We start from the raw sequence: 19,478 nt of genomic DNA on the forward strand, positions 1-19,478 counted from the left end.
CTCAGCAGCAATCCCAAGCATAAGGTGCAAGAAAGTCAGGTATGTTTGGAAGACTGAGCAAGTTCTACCCACAGAGCAAGTCACTTGGGTACACAGAACTGCTGAAGGTCTAGGTCAGGTAGAATGTTAACTCAAACAATGATGGTTGGACTTTATATGCAAACAGGAAGGAAGCACGCAAAGAAGGAGAAGAGGACAAGGAAAGAAGGAGGAAGAATCTAGACCAACAATTTCTGAGTGTTTACCACATGGAAGGCACCATGAATTCATGAAGTGGGTATTATTTTGTTTCCATTTTACAGATGGGGAAATTGAGATTCAGAGAAGAAAAGTAACTTTCTGAAGGCCTCACATCTAATAAGTAATCAGTGGAACCAATATGTAAATCTCGTCCATGCTTTTCATCAATCCAGTATACTGCCTGCTAGTCTAAGAATATTAAGCAAGTTAAAGATACAGATTTTAGATTGTTTTCACTAACCTATGAGGCATATAACTCTTTCAAAAGAGAAAAAAGAAGGCATCTGAAAGTTAGTCTGCATACAGTGTGGAAGGTTGGGTACCAAATTCAGAAGAAAAAGGGAAGCTGCTACCCTCCATGGCAGTGGTTTTCACCTGAGGGTGATTTCACCTATCAGGAGACATTTGGCAACATCTGGGGGTATTTTCCCTTGTTACAACTTAGGCAAGCGGTGTGACTGGCATCTCCTGGGTAGAAGCTACAATTACAGCTAATTATCCTACAATGGAGCAGACAGCATTCCACAACAAAGAACTATCTACCCCCACAAAGATACAACCTGACATGAACCACTGAACAAAAGATGAGTTTCCCGTCTCATTTTATAATAAAAATAACCAACCACTGTCAATACATCTAATGGCAAGTCGATTCTGAACTTCTGACCCTGCAACTTAGATTTAATTTTATCACCATCTGCTATGGTCTAAATGTTTGGGTCCTCCTGAAATTCATGTTGGAAACTTAAGCCCCAAAGTGATGGTCTTTAGGAGGTGTGGCCTTTGGAATTAGTACCTTAAAAAAAAAAAAAGAAAAGGCCAACTGAGCTCCCTAGCCCCTTCTGCCACATGAAGACACAACAAGTTTTCAACCTGGAAGAGGGCCCTCACTCAACCATGCTGGAACCCCTGATCTCAGACCTCCAGCCTCTAGAACTATGAGAAATATATTTCTCTAGTTTATAAGCCACCCAGTCTGTAGTATTTTGTTATAGCAGCCTGAATAGATTAAGATATCACCCATGCTCAAAAATAACAAAAACTGTGTGTTAGTTTAAATTTAGTTCAAAGTTCAGTTCAGTCGCTCAGTCGTGTCCGACCCTTTGTGACCCCATAGACTGCAACACGCCAGGCCTCCCTGTCCATCACCAACTCCTGGAGTTTACTCAAACTCATGTCCATTGAGTCGGTGATGCCCTCCTACTATCTCACCCTCTGTCATCCCCTTCTCCTCCTGCCTTCAATCTTTCCCAGCATCAGGCTCTTTTCAAACGAGTCAGCTCTTCGCATCGCGTGGCCAAAGTATTGGAGTTTCAGCTTCAACATCAATCCTTCCAATGAACACCCAGGATCTCCTTTAGGATGGACAGGTTGGATTTTCTTGCAGTCCAAGGGACTCTCAAGAGTCTTCTCCAACACCACAGTTCAAAAGCATCAATTCTTCGGCACTCAGCTTTCTCTATAGTCCACCTCTCACATCTATACTGACTACTGGAAATTAAACTAACTTAAAGTTAGCTTAAGCTTAATATTATAGAATTCAAGGATAATTATATTAACGGGGCAGCAAAAACTGTGATCCAGCATCAACCAAGAAAATTGTAAGCCCCTAGAAAAGGATAGCTAGTCATTATCTGCTAAAGGTAACAAACAATGCTTTCCCCATTAAATTGCTTTTAAATCACTTTAAAACCATGGATAATAAATGGCATTTTTTATCTTTTTTTTTTTTTTTCAAGGAAAACGTCTTGTAAAATTGAGGGGGCAGTTAAGTCTAAAGATCTAAAGGTATAACATGGTATCTATAGGGGATAAGGCTATAGTATATAACTGAAATTTGCTAAGACAGTAGTAGATCTCAAGTGTTTTCAGTAAGAAAGAAAGGTGTGAGATGTGCGTGTGTTAACATTGATGAGATGTGGGAAGCCTTTCACAATATGTATAGGTATTATATCATCAAGTTGTACTCCTTAAACATGTTGCAATTTCATTTGTCAATTATACCTCAATAAAGCTGGAAAAAATACTTTCAATCTTTTTTTTTTAAATTTTTGAGGGAGCATTTACATAGCAGTTCATCTTAAAACAGTTACGACACAGATATCATGTTTGAGGTTTAGAAACCTAGACGCAGTGTGAAAAAGGTGTACTATCCCAGTCACATGTAACTTACTAACCAGTCAAGACCCATAGTCAATCTTTTATTACCCCAGAAATGCTTATACCCCAGAAATGCTGGGGTACGATTACTTGCTTCAACCTATGTTTAGAAGGTCCCTGTGTGCCTTATGTCATTGGTATTAAAAGATATACCTATATGTGAACATAATACAATTTGCAAAAAACTACTGCTTTTCCCTTTTTCTCAGTCTTCTTAGATGTTTTATTTACCAATCTAAATGGAGTATAACAAACAATTGTTGGTAAGAGAGATGCATGTAATTCAAGTCCCCAAGTTCTGCTTTTCTAATTTATTAGGAAGTTTCTGATCAAAGTATCAAAACTCATTTATAATATTCCTTCAGGAACCTCAGGATGATTTAGAAAGTAACTTCATTTAAAAGTTAATGGATGGGTTTAACTGTGTGAATTGGATGGTATATCTCAATAAAGCTTTTTTTTTTTAAGTTAAAGGAAATTCCATCTTACTGTCACATTGGTTTCATTAATTTAGTCAAATACACTGAGGGAGAAACAAGCACCTCAGTGTTTATTACATTACTACTCAGAGGACTAAAATCTTGCTGAAATGAAAATACTGATCTAGTTCACATTTGCAGCAGCAATTTTGTGAACTAAATCATAAAACCTCGTGATTTTTTTTTCCCTAAAAATCTTTTGCTAATCAAATGACAAGTAATAAAAGTAGTCTGAGTCACATTCAAGTTTTGCTTTCCAAGAGAACAAAAAGAAAGATTTCTACCTCACCCAGCACAGAAAACTACAAAGGACAAAACAAACGTTTTCCTGAACAAACACTGCTCAAAAAACTGAGACCAACCACAGCAGAAATTCCTACTAAAATAAACAACAGAGATAGCAGCGGAGAACAAACAGCTAAAAGCTATTGTGTGGCTCGACACACAACCAATAGCATTCAGTTTATATAAACTTGGGTTTTTAAATCTTGGATAAGGTTCAAACTACAATCTGCATGCAAAAGACTTTCTGTTTGACAAGGTAAGGTTACCTCTAAAATAAGTTAAGAAGGCAAACAGCTATATCTTATTAGTATGAATATCACACCGGGTTTTATTCTTCTAATTATTTTTTTTATGAAAGTTTTATGCTTTAGTTTTAAAAAAGGTTATTTTCAAAATTCCATACATGATTTTTCTTCTAATTATTTTTGAAACAGAAAACTATTTTCCATTTAAATGCTACTCATCTTAACAAGGGGCTTCCTTGGTGGCTCAGATGGTAAATCGTCTGCCTGCAATGCAGGAGACCTGGGTTTGATCCCTGGGTCGGGAATATCCCCTGAAGAAGGAAATGGCACCCCCCTCCAGGACTCTTGCCTGGAAAATCCCATGGATGGAGGAGCCTGGTAGGCTACAGTCCATGGGGTTGCAGAGTCAGACAGGACTGAGCAACTTCACTTTCACTTGAATCTGAACATATAAGATGTGTAACTACTGTCCTCAGGCTGAGATGCTTCCTATGGGAACAAATATGTGGATTTTTTTGCCTAAAGTCAATGAAAAACTTTGATCGGAGTTGCAGAAAAAAATCACTTTATAACTAACTTTTCAATGAGTAACTTGGTGTTTAAACAAATCCACAGTGTTTTTCAAAATAGTACAGAGGGGAAAAAAATGTTTTACAAAGCTTATTTCTATCCTTCTACTTAAATTTACTTCAACTAATCTTTTTAATTTATAATGCATTATTATAATGGTAATGCAAGAAAATTATTAAGTAACTGTTTAGGAATCAGTAAAATTTCTCCCATTAAGGGTTAAAATATGTAATTTTAACAGAAGATTAGATGTCTTCATCTAAGATAGAATGTGAAAAAGGGTCATCTCAAAATAAGTATTAGAAAATACTTTTGAAAAAAATTGTATTTCAATTTCAGGTGAAAATGTCATATGCTTAGCTAACTTTAATTAGTGATAATCAAAATTATCAAGAGTACTATCCTGGAAGGAAAACACTGTAAAAGTAGTTATTGGCTATTGACTTTATAGTAATTGTTTACTATTTCATTTACAAACTAAAGTAGGAGTTAAAGAAAATGCCAAGTATGTACAAAACAATAATATGCACAAACATAATATTCATTCAGTGTTTGAATATCATGTAAGATGCTGTTCATACATTACACCATTTGTAAGCATATATATGTGTGTGTTTAATTTAGTACATACCATTAGCAGATTGGAGAAGGAAATGGCAAACCACGCCAGTATTCTTGCCTGGAGAATCCAATGGACAGAGGAGCCTGGTGGGCTACAGTCCACAGGGTTGCAAAGACTCAGATACAACTGAGCAGCTGAGCATGCGGGCACAAGCAGATAGGTGCTTAACACATGCATTTTTATGGTAGCATAGTAGCTACAGAGAATGTGGTTAACTTCAGCAGACATCTGTGTTATACATATGGCCATCAAAATAACTGTGGCGTGCTTCATGACACTGAAAGAGGGCATGCCTGCTGCAAAATGATTACTTTGAACAAAAGCATGCCTAAATTATTGTTTAGTTAAATGGCATATATCCAAAATAACAGCATTATAAAGTTGTGAATGCCTTTGAATCACTCACCAATTTTCCACCTATTTGTAAAACAAGATAAGCACCATCAGGTTATAGAAAGTAATTATGGATCAGGATTTTTGATTCATGTTTCTTTGACAATATTATTCCATTTGATCCCAAGTCTTGGCTGCTCTCTTGACAGAATAATGTACAAGCTCCACAGCTGACAGGAATAGGGCTTTCATGATAAAACAGGAAGCTCACATACCAGATGACTTTAGACTTCAGAAAGATTGCTTTGTTGTTTTAGTATCAGATAATGAGTTATCTTTCTCTTAATTGTTTCAAAGCCAAAGAGAATCTATGTGTTATCAAAAATGTATGATGTTTTTGTGAGTGTTGCCTATTTTATTTGCACAGTACACCAAAGAATGTTACATCATCTTGTAAGTTCTTTCCCTGATTTCATGTTGGTGGGGTGGGGAATGGGAGTTAGAACATAAAGAGCTAAAAGTATACAATGAATACTTGCCCAAAGTCTTTTATTGACCTTAAAAGGAAACACTGAGAATCTGATTGACTTTTGCTTATTACAATCACAGGGCAAACAATATTCAAAACAATTTGCTAAAGGATTCACTTTATTTTGTGTCTTTAACTGATCATTTTTACCTTTCTCTGACAAAAAAAAAAAAGCTGTAAAATCAGAATTCTGTACACCAAGAATAATACAAAGCTGAAACTTTTGACGGAGAACAGTTACTCTAGTGCGTATTAAGCTATGTTAAAAACTAATTCACACAAGGAAATGCCCAGAGTCTACGCCATTAGGATTAAATTCTGCGGTGACAAGACAAGGACAACACAATTGGCAGCCTTAACTGTATTTTTCAGACGGCCTGCTGTACGAGAGAGAGGCGGGGCAAGGACGATTTCCCCTCCTCAGACTCAGCAGCTAAGGTATCTAAAATGCCGAAGCGATTTTAAACTGAAGGAGAAAGAAAAAACAACAAAACCCTCGGGACTGCGATCATCTCTAGGTAGCTACCTTGTTGCGAGACAAAAACCAGCGCGCAGGCGCGTCCTTCAGGTTGTCAACCGTAAACACGAGCCCATCAAAATTAAGGAAGTGGATGTCTGCAAGCTCCCATATCCTTTTTGTTTGGGTTCTTCAGGTTAATAGAGGTAATTGCATTTTAATGACCTACTAAGAGGCACAAAGTTATTACCTAGTTTGGAGAGATGTTTACTTAAACATGGGGCTAAAACCAGGTTGCTTTCGGAAAAGGAAATTATTTTCCGGCCAAACGTAACATTACCCAACCACAAACACAGGCGACACAATCACAACCACCTAATAAATGTGTTTCAACGAGTGAGCTATTTTCCTTTCCCAGTAATCCTATCAAGGGAAAAATAGTCGCTCAACAAAGCCGAGGATCGCCGGTATATTCATTTCTGCGCCTCTCTGGGAGCTCTGCGGGCCTCAGCTGCTTTGGGAGGAGAACGAGGTAGGGAAGAGTTTGGGGTCTCAGTTTCAGGACGGTAGATTGCCATTGAGAGCTGCTGCACGGACGATCCTGCCAGACGTCAAACTTACTCTCCTTTATGAAGGACTCAAAGTTAACTCGGCCTGACACGGCCGCCCCGCACCTGAGCGCGGGGGTTAGCTCCGCGCCTTCCCACCGTGCGGAGACGCCCCGCCGCCCGCCCCGCCCGGGTGTCGGCGCTGGGACAAAGCCGCGGGCCCCCTGGCTCTCCCGGCCGCGCACCGCCTCCCCCGGCACACGCCGCCGACCCGCGCCTACCTTGATGCCCTGTTGCTGGGTTGTGAGAGTTAACTTGGATTCATTCAGAAGCAAAACTTCGCAATAGAATTCTTCCGGAACCGCGCAGAAACAGCCCATGTCGCCTGTGGCGGGCCTCGGCCAGCGGAGAAAGCTGCGACCCAGCCGCTGAGCCGCCCCCTGCCCTCAAGCGCGAGGCGTGCACGGACTGCCCGCGCCGCGGCGAGGCCGAGAGCACCAGTCGCCGGCGGGGTCCGGGGCGGCGCGGACGGAAGGTAAGGAGGGCGGGGAAGCCCGGGAAAGCGTCAGCGCCCGGGAGCGGCCGGGGAAGCGCCGGCGGAACTGGGCGCGGAGGGCGGCGGCGAGTCCCCGCGCATCCTGCGGCTGCGGCTCCTCCGAAGGCGGGGGCGCCGCGGCCCCTCCCGCGGCCCTGCGGGCGAGAAAAGTCGCCTGTCAAGGGAGGTCAAGGGGCAGGAAAAGAAAGGCTCGAGAGCTCCGGGCCCTCCTCGGACTTGGAAGCCCCCAGAAGCCCTGCGACCCCCTCCACCTACGCCCGCCGGAGCGCAGAAGCAGCGCACCGGCCTGCCCCCCGCCTCCGGGGTCCCCAGAGGGCGCGCGTTTGCAGCTCCGACCCCACCCCGCAGCCCCCGGTTCGGTTCGCCGGCCCGGGAGCACTCGGCTGTTCCTTTGTGTCGGGGGTGCCCCCACCACCATGGCGAGGGTCGTCCCTCAGTCCACGACCGCCGCCCGCCCAGCCCACCAGCACCGAGAAGCCGCAAGAGGATCCGAAAAGGGTTTCGGGCTCCTTACCGCGACCGACGAGTGGAGGTCAGTTCGTCGCGGGGCACAGCTCCCGTCTGGGGATCCCCGAGTTCATCACGCGTGGCCAACTTGAAGCTCTCCCTCCGCGAGCCCCCTGCCCGGGCGGCGGAGTGCTGCTCCTCCGGGAGATTCAGAGAAGCGGGCGGTCGGGAGACCGGGGAGCGGAGGAGCCGGCGGCCCGGCTGGGAAGGCGGCCGGCGGGCGAGCGGGGTGTGCCCCGGGGCGCGCCAGGCCGCGGCGGCTCCCGCGAAAGTTATCTCGGCGCTGCGAGGGGTGGCGCCCCGGGCGGGAGCGGCCCAGGTGCAGCTGGGCCGGGCCTGGGTGCCTGCGAAAGGCCCGGGAGCCGAGCCGGGACCCGGTGGCCGCGACGGGGGCGCCCCTTCTGGGGCGGGGTCTCGGCTGGGGATGGAGGGCGGAGCAGAGATGGTCAAATGGCGAGGTGCTGGAAGGTCCGCACGGGAACGGCGCGGCGCGGGAGCGGTCCGCCTCGCGGCCCCGGGCCCGGGCTCTCTTCGCTGTATCGGTTTCCCGGGGAGATGTGAGGCGTGCTCTAGGAAGCGGCAGGGCGCGGCTCCGCGCGGACCCGGGCGCTCGACGCTCCCAGTCCCACGCCCTCCGCGCCACTGGCTCTGTCCAGGACGGGCAGGCACCACAGCTCCGAGGCTGCAGTGCCCCCTGGTGGGCACTCCTGTCCGTGCACAAGCAACCAAGGCTGAGCTGCGGGGGAGACGGGGCTCCCGCTGGCCTTCTGAGCAGGTGCAATCTGCGCTCTCCAGCTGGGAACCAGAAGTGAGTTAATGCGAGTGAAAGTTAGAGGAAACACTAGGGAGAGCTCGGGGCATGGTTGACGGCAGGCCTGCCAGAAAGCTTCTCTACTTTATACTGAGTATTAGAAAGAGTGAGAGTTTGGGCGTCAGTTTTGAGTTCTCTCCTCTACCACTTTTAAGGTACGGAGCCCAAGTGTGAACAATTTACTTAAAACCTAGGACGTTACTAGTAGAAGAAAAAAAAAAAAAACCTGGCATCCGCAGCACAGTAAAATGGAAATACACAATGCAACTTTGGAAGGAATTTCCTCCCATAGTGATTTGCTACAAAGAACCTTCTGTAGAAAGCCTCTGTAAACATGAATTAGCACAACCCCCAAAGAGCAATAAATCCACTATATTTGGTGTGAACTTAACCTAAAGCTAAGAATCAAGCCCTGTTTTTTTCTTTCAAGCTCACTGTCCAGTTTGAGTTTGAGTTTCTAACCAAATTGTGTGTCCAGCCTTGGATCACACTGACACAGTTCTGCCTCCCATGAGCTGATTTTATAGCTCCCAATACACTAGATTTTAGTGTATTGTCTTGTGGGAGCTTTTCTGTCATATACTATTCCTCACCCAAATTACCAAATATGGTTGAAAGATTTATGCTTTCCCACAATATCCAATAGAGCCACCTAAGCTTGAAAAAGCTGGCTTAAATCTCAACATTCATAAAACGAAGATCATGGCATCTGGTCCCATCACTTCATGGCAAATAGACAGGGAAATAATGGAAACAATGACAGACTTTATTTTCTTGGGCTCCAAAATCACTGCAGATGGTGACTGTAGCCATGAAATTAAAAGATGCTTGCTCCTTGGAAGGAAAGCTATGACCAACCTAGACAGCATATTAAAAAGCAGAAGCATTACTCTGCTGACAAAGGCCTGTCTATGGTTTTGACAAAGTCAAAGCTATTGTTTTTCCAGTACTCACGTATGGATGTGAAAGTTGGACTGTAAAGAAAGGTGAGCGCTGAAAAATTGATGCTCCCTACAATGGCACCCCACTCCAGTACTCTTGCCTGGAAAATCCCATGGATGAAGGAGACTGGAAGGCTGCAGTCCATGGGGTCGCTAAGAGTCGGACACGACTGAGCGACTCTCCTTTCACTTTTCACTTTCATGCACTGGAGAAGGAAATGGCAACCCACTCCAGTGTTCTTGCCTGGAGAATCTCAGGGATGGGGGAGCCTGGTGGGCTACTGTCTATGGGGTCGCACAGAGTCGAACACGACTGAAGCGACTTAGCAGCAGCAGCAGCCCCTTCCTGGAGCACACCTCCCGATCTCCCTGGGGAAACCGATACAGCAAGCAGAGCCAGGGCCTAGAACCATGAGACTATCCACTCATGTGCCCTGTGGTTCTTATGGATCTTCCCACACCTGGCCATTTTGAACTGTGGTGTTGGAGAAGACTCTTGAGAGCAAGGAGATCCAACCAGTCCATTCTGAAGGAGATCAGTCCTGAATATTCATTGGAAGGACTGATGTTGAAGCTGAACTCCAATACTTTGACCACCTCATGTGAAGAACTGACTCATTGGAAAAGACCCCGATGCTGGGAAAGATTGAAGGCGGGAGGAGAAGGGGAGGACAGAGGATGAGATGGTTGTATGGCATCACTGATTGGATGGACATGAGTTTGAGCAAGCTCTGGGAGTTGGTGATGGTGAGGGAGGCCTGGCGTGCTGCAGTCCATGGGGTCACAAAGAGTCGGACATGACTGAGCGACTGAACTGAACTGAAACTTGAAAAAACAAAAGATAAGTTCCAAGTATAATGATCCATTTGCCAGGTTTGAGTTTACTGCCATCGGTTTTATGTTCTTTGGTATTGTGGTTTTGTTTGCTCTACCTCCAGTGGTAATGGAAAAGCTAGCTTTTGGCAGTGGGACGGAGTTCTGTTCCAGGCTCCTCACAAGGGAAAGTTCAAAGCTGTGGAGTCCTGTACATATGACAGCCTTTTCTGGATGAGGCATTTTCTTTTCCATTTCTTTATCAAAATGGAGAAAAGAAAATCCACTTAACACAGAGTTGCCAGGAGAAAGCAGAAGTGCCACAGGTTTTCTTTGTCTAATAGCCTGTTGAGCTACTGAAATGAAGTAGGGCACTGGGTGGCCTTCCCAGGAACAGTCCCCACCCCCATATCCCCTTGCCTCTTGTTTATAGAAAGGCTTTAGCCTCCTAAGCCTTCCAGGTTCCAAAGGGAAATTTTAATCAGAGAAGTGAGAAAATGCAGAAACACGGGAAAACAGTCAAGTGAGACAAAAGAATAATAGTTTAGCCAGGAGACCAAGTCAAGGACTTTTAGTTCCTCCTTGAGGGCTATAGATAGTGTTCTGAGCCATATCCTTGAGTTGTTTTAAAGATACTAAAGCTCCTACAGGGTGGAAGAAGTTAACTGCTGACCACTAGCATTTAGACTCCAGACCAGTTAGAACCAGAAGGTTTTTTTTTTTATTTAAATTTATTTATTTTAATTGGAGACTAATTACTTTACAATATTGTACTGGTTTTGCCATACATCAACATGAATCTGCCACGGGTGTACATGTGTTCCCCATCCTGAACCCCCCTCCCACCTTCCTCCCCATACCATCCCTCTGGGTCATCCCAGTGCACCAGCCCCAAGCATCCTGTATCATACATCGAACCTGGACTGGTGATTCATTTCATATATGATATTATACATGTTTCAATGCCATTCTCCCAAATCATCCCACCCTCTCCCTCTCCCACAGAGTCCAAAAGACTGTTCTGTGTCTCTTTTGCTGTCTCACATACAGGGTTATCGTTACGATCTTTCTAAATTCCATATATATGCATTAGTATACTGTATTGGTGTTTTTCTTTGTGGCTTACTTCACTCTGTATAATAGGCTCCAGTTTCATCCACCTCATTAGAACTGATTCAAATGTATTCTTTTTAATGGCTGAGTAATACTCCATTGTGTATATGTACCACAGCTTTCTTATCCATTCATCTGCTGATGGACATCTAGGTTGCTTCCATGTCCTGGCTATTATAAACAGTGCTGCGATGAACATTGGGGTACACGTGTCTCTTTCAATTCTAGAACCAGAAGGTTTATGATGTTAATTTTTGAAACACCACCCTGTTAATTCACTACTAACTAATCAGTAGGAGGTTGCCTTCTCCCTCACCTAGTCTTTATGAAAATCCTTCCCTGAAAGCCACTGGAGAGTGTAGGACTTGAGTATGAGCCGCTGGTTCTCCTAACCTTGCCTTATTTTGGGTGCCTTGCAATAAAACACCAAACGTTCCTTCACTACAAACCAATCAGATTGGCTTTACTTCGGCCAGGCTAGCAGACTCAAGTTTGGTCCAGAAATACTATAAGTGGCACACAGTAAACTGTGTGTATTTAAAGTACACAATTGTAAGTTTTAACTTATGTATGTGCGAAACCGTCATCACGGTCAAGCTAGTAAACCCGTCTATTACTCCCTAGAGTTTGCTTCTGTATCTTTGTAATCTCTCCCTCTCACTCCTCACCACACCTTACCTCCCAGACAACCACAGATCTTTCTGTCACAATCGGCTATTGACATTTCCTAGAGTTTTATGTAAATGGAATAACAGTGCCAACTCTTTTCTTTTTGGTCTGCTTTAGTTCCTGTAGCATAATTTTTTGATATTTATCCATGTTGTTATGTATATCAATAGCTTGTTCATTTGTATTACTCAGTAGTATTGCTTTGAACATGTGTTTACCACAATTTGCTTATCCATTCATTTAGGTGGTTTCTAGATTTTTACTATTACAAATAATATAAATACTATGAATCCTACTGTGAGGACTATACTACTCAGCCCCGGCTGCCAAGACAAAAGGTTATAGACTGGGTGGTTCCAACAACAGACGCTTACTTCCTCACAGTTCTGAATGATGGAAGAGTAAGATCGGGATGCCTGCATGATTGCTTTCTGGTGAAACCCCTTCCCCTGACTTATAGGTGACTGCCACCCCACTGCAGGCTCACATGACCTCTTCTTTGTGCGGAGCTCCTGGGGAGAGCATGAGCTCTGTGCGTCTTCTCTCACAAAAACACTAAACTTGTTTGATCAGAGTCCCACACATGTGACCCTTTTAACTTTAATTACCTCCTTATAGGTTCTGTCTCCACATACAGTTATTTTAGGGGTTAGAGCATCAGCATATAAATTTGGGCTTCCCTAGTTGCTCAGCTGGTAAAGAATCTGCCTGCAATGCAGGAGACCTGGGTTCAATCCCTGGGTTGGGAAGACCCCGTGGAGAAGGGAAAGGCTACCCCCTCCAGTATTCTGGCCTGGAGAATTCCATGGACTATATAGTCCATGGGGACACAAAGAATTGAACACAACTTTCACTTTCATATAAGTTTGGAGGAGACAGAATTCAGTCTATAGCAAGGATCCATGTTTTTGTGTGGACATGTGCTTTTAGTTCTTTTGAAATAAAAAGAGTGGACTCACTGGACCAGAAGATAGACAGATGGCAAATAAGCACTGGAAAATGTGCTCAATGCTACTTGTCGTTAGGAAAGTGAAATTCAGATCACCGTGAAATGCCATCAGAGCCCTAACAGCATGGCTACTACACCGCCATAACAAGCACTGGGGGCGGGGGACAGTTTGGGTTTCCAGACACTGCTGGTGTGAGTATAAGATGCAATCACCCTGGGTAACCCTTGGGTAGTGTCTCAAAAATTTGAACATATACTGTCTACAGGATTTTGGAGGAAAACTTTCTCTGTCTATCCACAGATACAAATTAACAAAATACTACTGAAGCACATTTTTCTCCCCAAGAAAATCATACAGATCTTTAACATGTGCATAACATAATACACTCTATTTAAAGCCTCGTGTCAGAACCTTTGATCTCTCTTCAGAGATTTTTAGAAAAATATTTTCTTTGGTCAAGATGACATTCTGTCAGAATAAGCCCATGTCGATGAGTCAAATGACAAACAAATTCAGAGTAGATATAATTTTATAGAAATATGTAGACCATCTGCGATGGACTGCAGGAATCTCATCCTGGAAGAAGCAGTTTCACTGTACATTAAACAGGCCCCCACCCTTTGCTGAAACATGCACTTCAAACTGCCAGACACCACATTCTGTTTAAAGCTCCATATTCCCTTCAGGAAGATGTATTTAAACAATCCATGTCTTCTGTCATCTTTTTATAATTTTACATTTTCCAAACTTCAGAAAGTTAACTAATTTGAAAAAATAAAAAACACCTTCAAAACATTGACATGCATAATTTAATTACTTAAACCCCTGAAGGCTATGCGGAAGAACCACCAGAAAGACTTGTTAAAAGACAGATGCTGGCCCCGCCCCTGGAGTTTTGAATTCAGTAGGTCTGAAATGGGACCTGAGGAACTGCATCTCCCACAGGTTCCCCGGGGCTGCTGACGGTGCTGGCTGGGAGCTACACTTTGAGAATCACTGCTTTAGAATCTACCTCTCAAAAAAATAATCAAAGTTATTTCTAATTACCTATGAATAATTTTTTAAAAGGGGACAGTTCATTCTTTACCAACAGCCTCCCTGTTATTCTACCTCATACATCAAAATAATGCCAGTCAGAAAAAGAGTATTGAAGACCCTGCTGAGCAGGTTACATCCCAAAGAGTAGTTTTTAAGGAAGGGAGAGATTCCTGTTTGAGTTTCTTCATAGTACCTACCACCTAGTCTATTTGGATACCCTCCTCATTTTATTGTAAGATATTGAGTATATAATAACATGCGATACAGTGAGTCCTCTTACTTATCTATTTATGTATGGTAGTTTGTTATTTGTTAATTCCATACGGTTAATTTGTCTGTCCCTCCCTCCCTCCTTCTCCCTTTTAGTAACCATAAGTTTGTTTTCTATGTCTGTGAGTCTCTGCTTTGTATATAAATTAATTTGTATTATTTTTTCTATTCTACATGCAAGTGATATCACATAGTATTTGTCTTTCTCTGTCTGATTTTCTTTAAACAATATTCTCTGGGTCCATCCATGTTGCTACAAAGGGCAATACTTCATTTTTTATGACGGAGTCGTATTCCACTGTGTGTGTGTGTGTGTGTGTGTGTGTGTGTGTGTGTGTGTGACATCTTCTTAAGCCAGTCATCTGCTGATGGGCACTTGGGTTGTTTCCAAGTCTTGTCTGTTGTAAATATGCTGCATGAACATTGGGGTGCATGTATCTTTTTGAATTCGTTTTCATCCTTTCTGACTGTATGCCCAGGAATGGGATTTTAGGGCCATATAGTAGCTCTACTTTTAGTTGTTCAAGGAACCTCCATACTGTTTTCCATAGTGGCTATACCAGTTAGTATCCTCACAGTGTAAAGGGTTTCCTTTTCTCCACACCCTCTTCAGCATTTATTATTTGTAGACCTTTTGATGATAGCCATTCTGACCAATGTGAGGTGGTACCTCATTGTAATTTGATTTGCATTTCTCTTTTAATTAGTGATGTTGAACATAGATTTACAGCCAAAAATATTTTTCCTGTGTTCTCTTGCAGGAGTTTTGTATCGTCACGTAGTATATTTAGGTCTTTAAACCATTTTGAGCGTATTTTTGTATATGGTGTGAGGGAGTGTTCTAATTTCATTGATTTGCATATAGCTGTCTAGCTTTCCCAATATCACTTGTTGAAGAAACTGTCTTTTCTCCATTGTGTATTCCTGCCTTCTTTGTCACAGTTGTGTCAGTCACACAACTACTTTGTGTAATTGATTGTAAGTGTGTGGCTTTATTTCTAGGCTCTCTATACTATTCCACTGATCTATATGTTTGTCTTTGTGTTAATATCATTGTGTTTTGATAACTGTAGTTTGGTAGTATAGTCTAAAATCTGGAAGGTTTATGTCTCCAGCTTTGTTCTTTTTTCCCTCAGGATTGCTTCAGCAGTTCTGAGCCACTTTTGGCTGCATATAAATCCTAGAATTGTTTTTTCTAGTTCTGTGAAAAATGACATGGTTATTTTGATTGCTTTAAATCTATACATTGCTTTAGGCAGAATGGCCATTTTAACAATATTAATTCTTCCAATCCAAGAAAGCTTGCAGTATCTTTTCATATCCATGAATCAGCTTTAAATTCCTTTATCAATGTTTTGTAGTTTTCAGCATGCAGGTCTTTTACATCTTTGGTTGTTTATTACTAGGAATTTTTTGTTGACATGATTTTAAATGGAATTTTTAAAAAGTTCTCTTTCTGTTATTCCTTGTTAATGTAAAGAAATGCAACAGATTTCTGTATATTAACCTTGTAACTTACTGAATTTATTCATTACTTCTAACAGTTTTTGTGTGGAGACTTCAGCCTTCTCTACATAGTGTATCATGTAGTCTGCACACAGTTTTACCTCTTCCCCTCCAATTTGTACACCTTTTATTTCTTTTTCTTATCTGATGGCTATGGCTAGGACTTGCAGTACTATGTTAAACAGGACTGCTGAGAGTGAGCATCCTTATTTTGTTCCTAAATTTAGTAGGAAGGCTTTCAGCTATTCACTGTTGAGTATTATGTTGGCTGTGTGTTTGTCATAAATGGCTTTTATCACTTTGAGATATGTTCTCACTCTACTCACTTTGGTGAGAGTTTTTTTTAGGAAGGGATGTTGAAATTTTTCAACTGCTTATTTTTCCTGCATTTATAGAGATGATCATATGGTTTTTATCTTAACTTTTGTTAATGTGGCATATTACATTGATTGATTTGCTTAAGTTGAACCATATCCCTAGGATGAATCCAACTTGATCATGGCGTATGATCCTTTTTATGTATTTTTGGATTGGTTTGTTAATGTTTTGTTGAGTTTTGCATCCTTTTTCATAAAGATATTGACCTGTCATTTTCTTTCTTTCTCTGTCTCTCTGATTTTGGTACAGGATGATGGGAGCTTCACAGAATGAATTTGGGAGTGTTTCCTCCTCTCTTTAGTTTTTTGGAGTCGTTTGAGAAGTATAGGTATAAATTTTTCTTTGTATGTTTGGCAGAACTACTCAGTGAAGCCCTCTAGTCCTAGACTTTTGTTTGCACAGTTTTGTTTTATTATTATTAAAAATTGTATTTCACTAATGATCTGTTCAAGTTATCTGTTTTTTCTTGACTCAGTTTCAGCAGATTTTATGCTTCTAGAAACTTGCCTATTTCTTCTAGGTTTTCCGATTTGTTGACATGTAACTGTTCATAGTAGTCTCTTATGATTTTTTTATATTTCTGTGGTATCTGTTGTTATTTCTCCTCTTTCATTTCTTATTTTGTTTATTTGAGTCTTCTCTCTTTTCTTCCTGGTGAGCCTGGCTAGCAGTTTGTCAGTTTTGTTTATTTTCAAAAAAAAAGAAAATGGCTGTTGGTTTTATTGATCTTTTCTATCTTTTACTATTTTATTTATTTCTTCTCTGGTCTCTATTATTTCTTTTCTTTTGCTGATTTTGGGTTTGTTTTTTCTTCTTTTTCTAATTATTTTAGTGATGGTTTAAGTTGCTTACTTGAGATTTTTCTTTTTTATTGAAGAAAGCCTATATCACCATGAACTTCCTTCTCAGACCTACGTTTGTCACGTCTTACCAACTTTGTGATGCTGTGCTTTCATTCTGGTTCATCTCAAGGCATTTTCTAATTTCTTCTTTGGTTTTTGTCATTGGCCTATTAGTTTTTCAGCAGCATGTTGTTAGTCTCCACTCTTCCTTCCTTTCCCATTTTTTTCCTTCTGTGGCTGATTTCCAGTTTCATGCTGTTGTAATCAGAAAAAATGCTTGACATAATTTCTATCTTCTTTAATTTGTTGAGGCTTGTTTTGTGACCTAGTATGTGATTTATCCTAGAGAATGTTCCATTCCTGCTTGAAAAGAATGTGTATTCTGGGTTTGGAGGATGAATTGTTGTATAGGCATCACGAGGTTGCAGCTGCCAGTGTGAGGCTCTCTACCCTGATTATTAGCAAGCCAGCACACATGCACTCTTCTTGAGTAGAGACTGTTTCTCTGACAGTTCTATCTGTCTTATTGGATTTCTCAGCAGAAAAGAGGGCTGTCTCCTCTCTGCACAAACAGAGGACTGGGATGTCCAAATTATAGCTCACCCCGCTCACTCCCACACGTCCACCCAAGTGGGCCTTCTTGGCCTAACAAATCCCTCCCAGGAACAGTCATCCTGATTTGATTGGTGCCTTTTTTCCATCATCCTTGGTTACATGGTGATCTTTCTTGCAGCTTTGACGGTATAGGAGTTCTGTCAGTTTCTAGTTAATTTTCCATCATAATTGTTCTGTATGTAGATTTTGTGTGTGTGTATTTGTGGGGAAGATGAGCTCCATGTCCTCCTACTCCATTATGATCCCTTCCCCTCAGTCTTAATTTATTTTTTCATTTACAATTCACCATCACATGTAAAATAACATCACCCAAAACTCTAGGAAAGTATGAAATTAAGTTTTGTTGTATGTACTTATAATGTATATACCAGTAATATATATCTGAATATGCTTAGTTCAGGTTGTAGATAGGATAAAGTGGTATTTAGGAGGGGATGTATATCAAACCACAATCAAATTACCATATTTCATTGAATCTAAGATGCCACTGATATATTAGTATCTTATTTACCACCAAGAAAGAACTAATTGAAGAAAGTATCATTTATAAAATAACCCAATTTCAGAAATATTAACATGAAGGAAAAACATCATCTTGAAAATTGACAAAGTATAGTAGTGATAACTAGAATAGTTTATACTACTCTTTTCTGCTAAACAATTGATTCACTACTACTAAAGTCTCTGTATATATACCATGTTTATTGGTAAATATATGTGAAGGACATAGGTGTAAATATTTACAGGTAACAGATATATATAAGAAAGTAAGCATGTATATAACTTTTTTGTAGATCAAATAATAGGGGGATGCTTTTGAAAACTGAACTTAAACCATCCTTTAGAGCAGAGTTTATTGCCTTGCTGACTACAAATTGCATGTATCATTCAAAAACTGACTCTGATTGTCTGTGTCCTTTTACCTCTAGTACCTCCACATATTAGTCTTTAGTTCAGCCTAACTTCTCTTGAAGCAATCAGATCCTGGAGTAATTCCACGGCTCATATCTGTTGTCCACGCCACACAAAGGGAGGCAGTCATCCTAACTTTGTTAGTTGGAGGCCCAGGGTTCACTCTGATAGGCCAGTCTGAGTCACATGCAATTCAGTGGGGTCATTAGGAGCATGGATTCCACAGCCAAACTGCCTGAGTTCAGAATCCAACCCAGCTCACTATTTATAGCTCTGAGATTCAGAGTAGCACCAAGAGAGGGTTATAATAGTCCCTACCTCTTGTGGTTGTTATAAGGATTAAATGGACTAACACAGTGCTTAGAACAGTGCCTGGTACTTAGTATATACTATGAAAATGTTATTGATGATGCTGGTGGTGATGGTGATATCATTCATTCCTGAAACAATCGCTGTGACTAGAGGGAGACTGTACTGAATGGCTTAACTAGGTCAGAAGTCACCTCCCAGGTGATAGGCAACATTTGCTTCTCTGGAATCACATGGATCACCAAATAGGGGCTTTGAGAAGGAAAATTAGGCCACTGAAGCATAGAAAGAAGGTAGGAGTAACCAACGAATGTCTACTACCCAAATCATGGTTTAAATACACAGGGCTATTTGGCAAATCATATTCTGAAATGAAGACCATCTGTTCAAGGTAAATAATCATCCTTTGCCTTCTATCTTTGACAAATATCTATTTTCATGTACCAAGTTTCCATGCTATATGAAGTATACACTTAAAAAATGATACTTGGACTCCCCTTTTCCTCATATATTTCCAATCATTTTACTACTCAGTCATAACTTGTTGACAGCCTACTGTGTGCCAGGCTTAGCAATGAGTAAACTGTGCATGGATTCTGGCCTCGGGGAATCTGCAGCCTTACAGAATGTTCTTAGCAAGCGTTAATCTTCCTTTAGCTAGATCCATATTACATAAGATAAAAGGGCAAATGAGACCCTAGAAAATCATGATGTGACTTTTTTGGGTGAGTAGATTATTTTTTACTATAGTATTATAATTACAAATATTCTCCTATGTGT

General features: G+C 41.6%; 1 protein-coding gene across 2 annotated transcripts in view; it reads right to left on the bottom strand.

Moving 5' to 3' along the window:
• The window catches only part of LOC120861001 (band 4.1-like protein 4A), a 289,057-nt gene extending 281,243 nt beyond the window's left edge, over positions 1–7,814 (bottom strand). For both annotated transcript variants that reach the window (XM_040236708.1, XM_040236707.1), the window contains exons 1-2: positions 7,539–7,814; positions 6,750–7,158 (exon numbers count right to left, since the gene is read on the bottom strand). In XM_040236708.1, the coding sequence (XP_040092642.1) occupies positions 6,750–6,848 (99 nt within the window). In that variant the 5' untranslated portion in view covers positions 6,849–7,158; positions 7,539–7,814. The remainder of the gene's footprint in view (positions 1–6,749; positions 7,159–7,538) is intronic.
• Positions 7,815–19,478: the final 11,664 nt, after the last annotated feature.

This window comes from Oryx dammah, unplaced genomic scaffold (assembly GCF_014754425.2).
Source record: "Oryx dammah isolate SB20612 unplaced genomic scaffold, SCBI_Odam_1.1 HiC_scaffold_11210, whole genome shotgun sequence".
NCBI lineage: Eukaryota > Metazoa > Chordata > Mammalia > Artiodactyla > Bovidae > Oryx > Oryx dammah.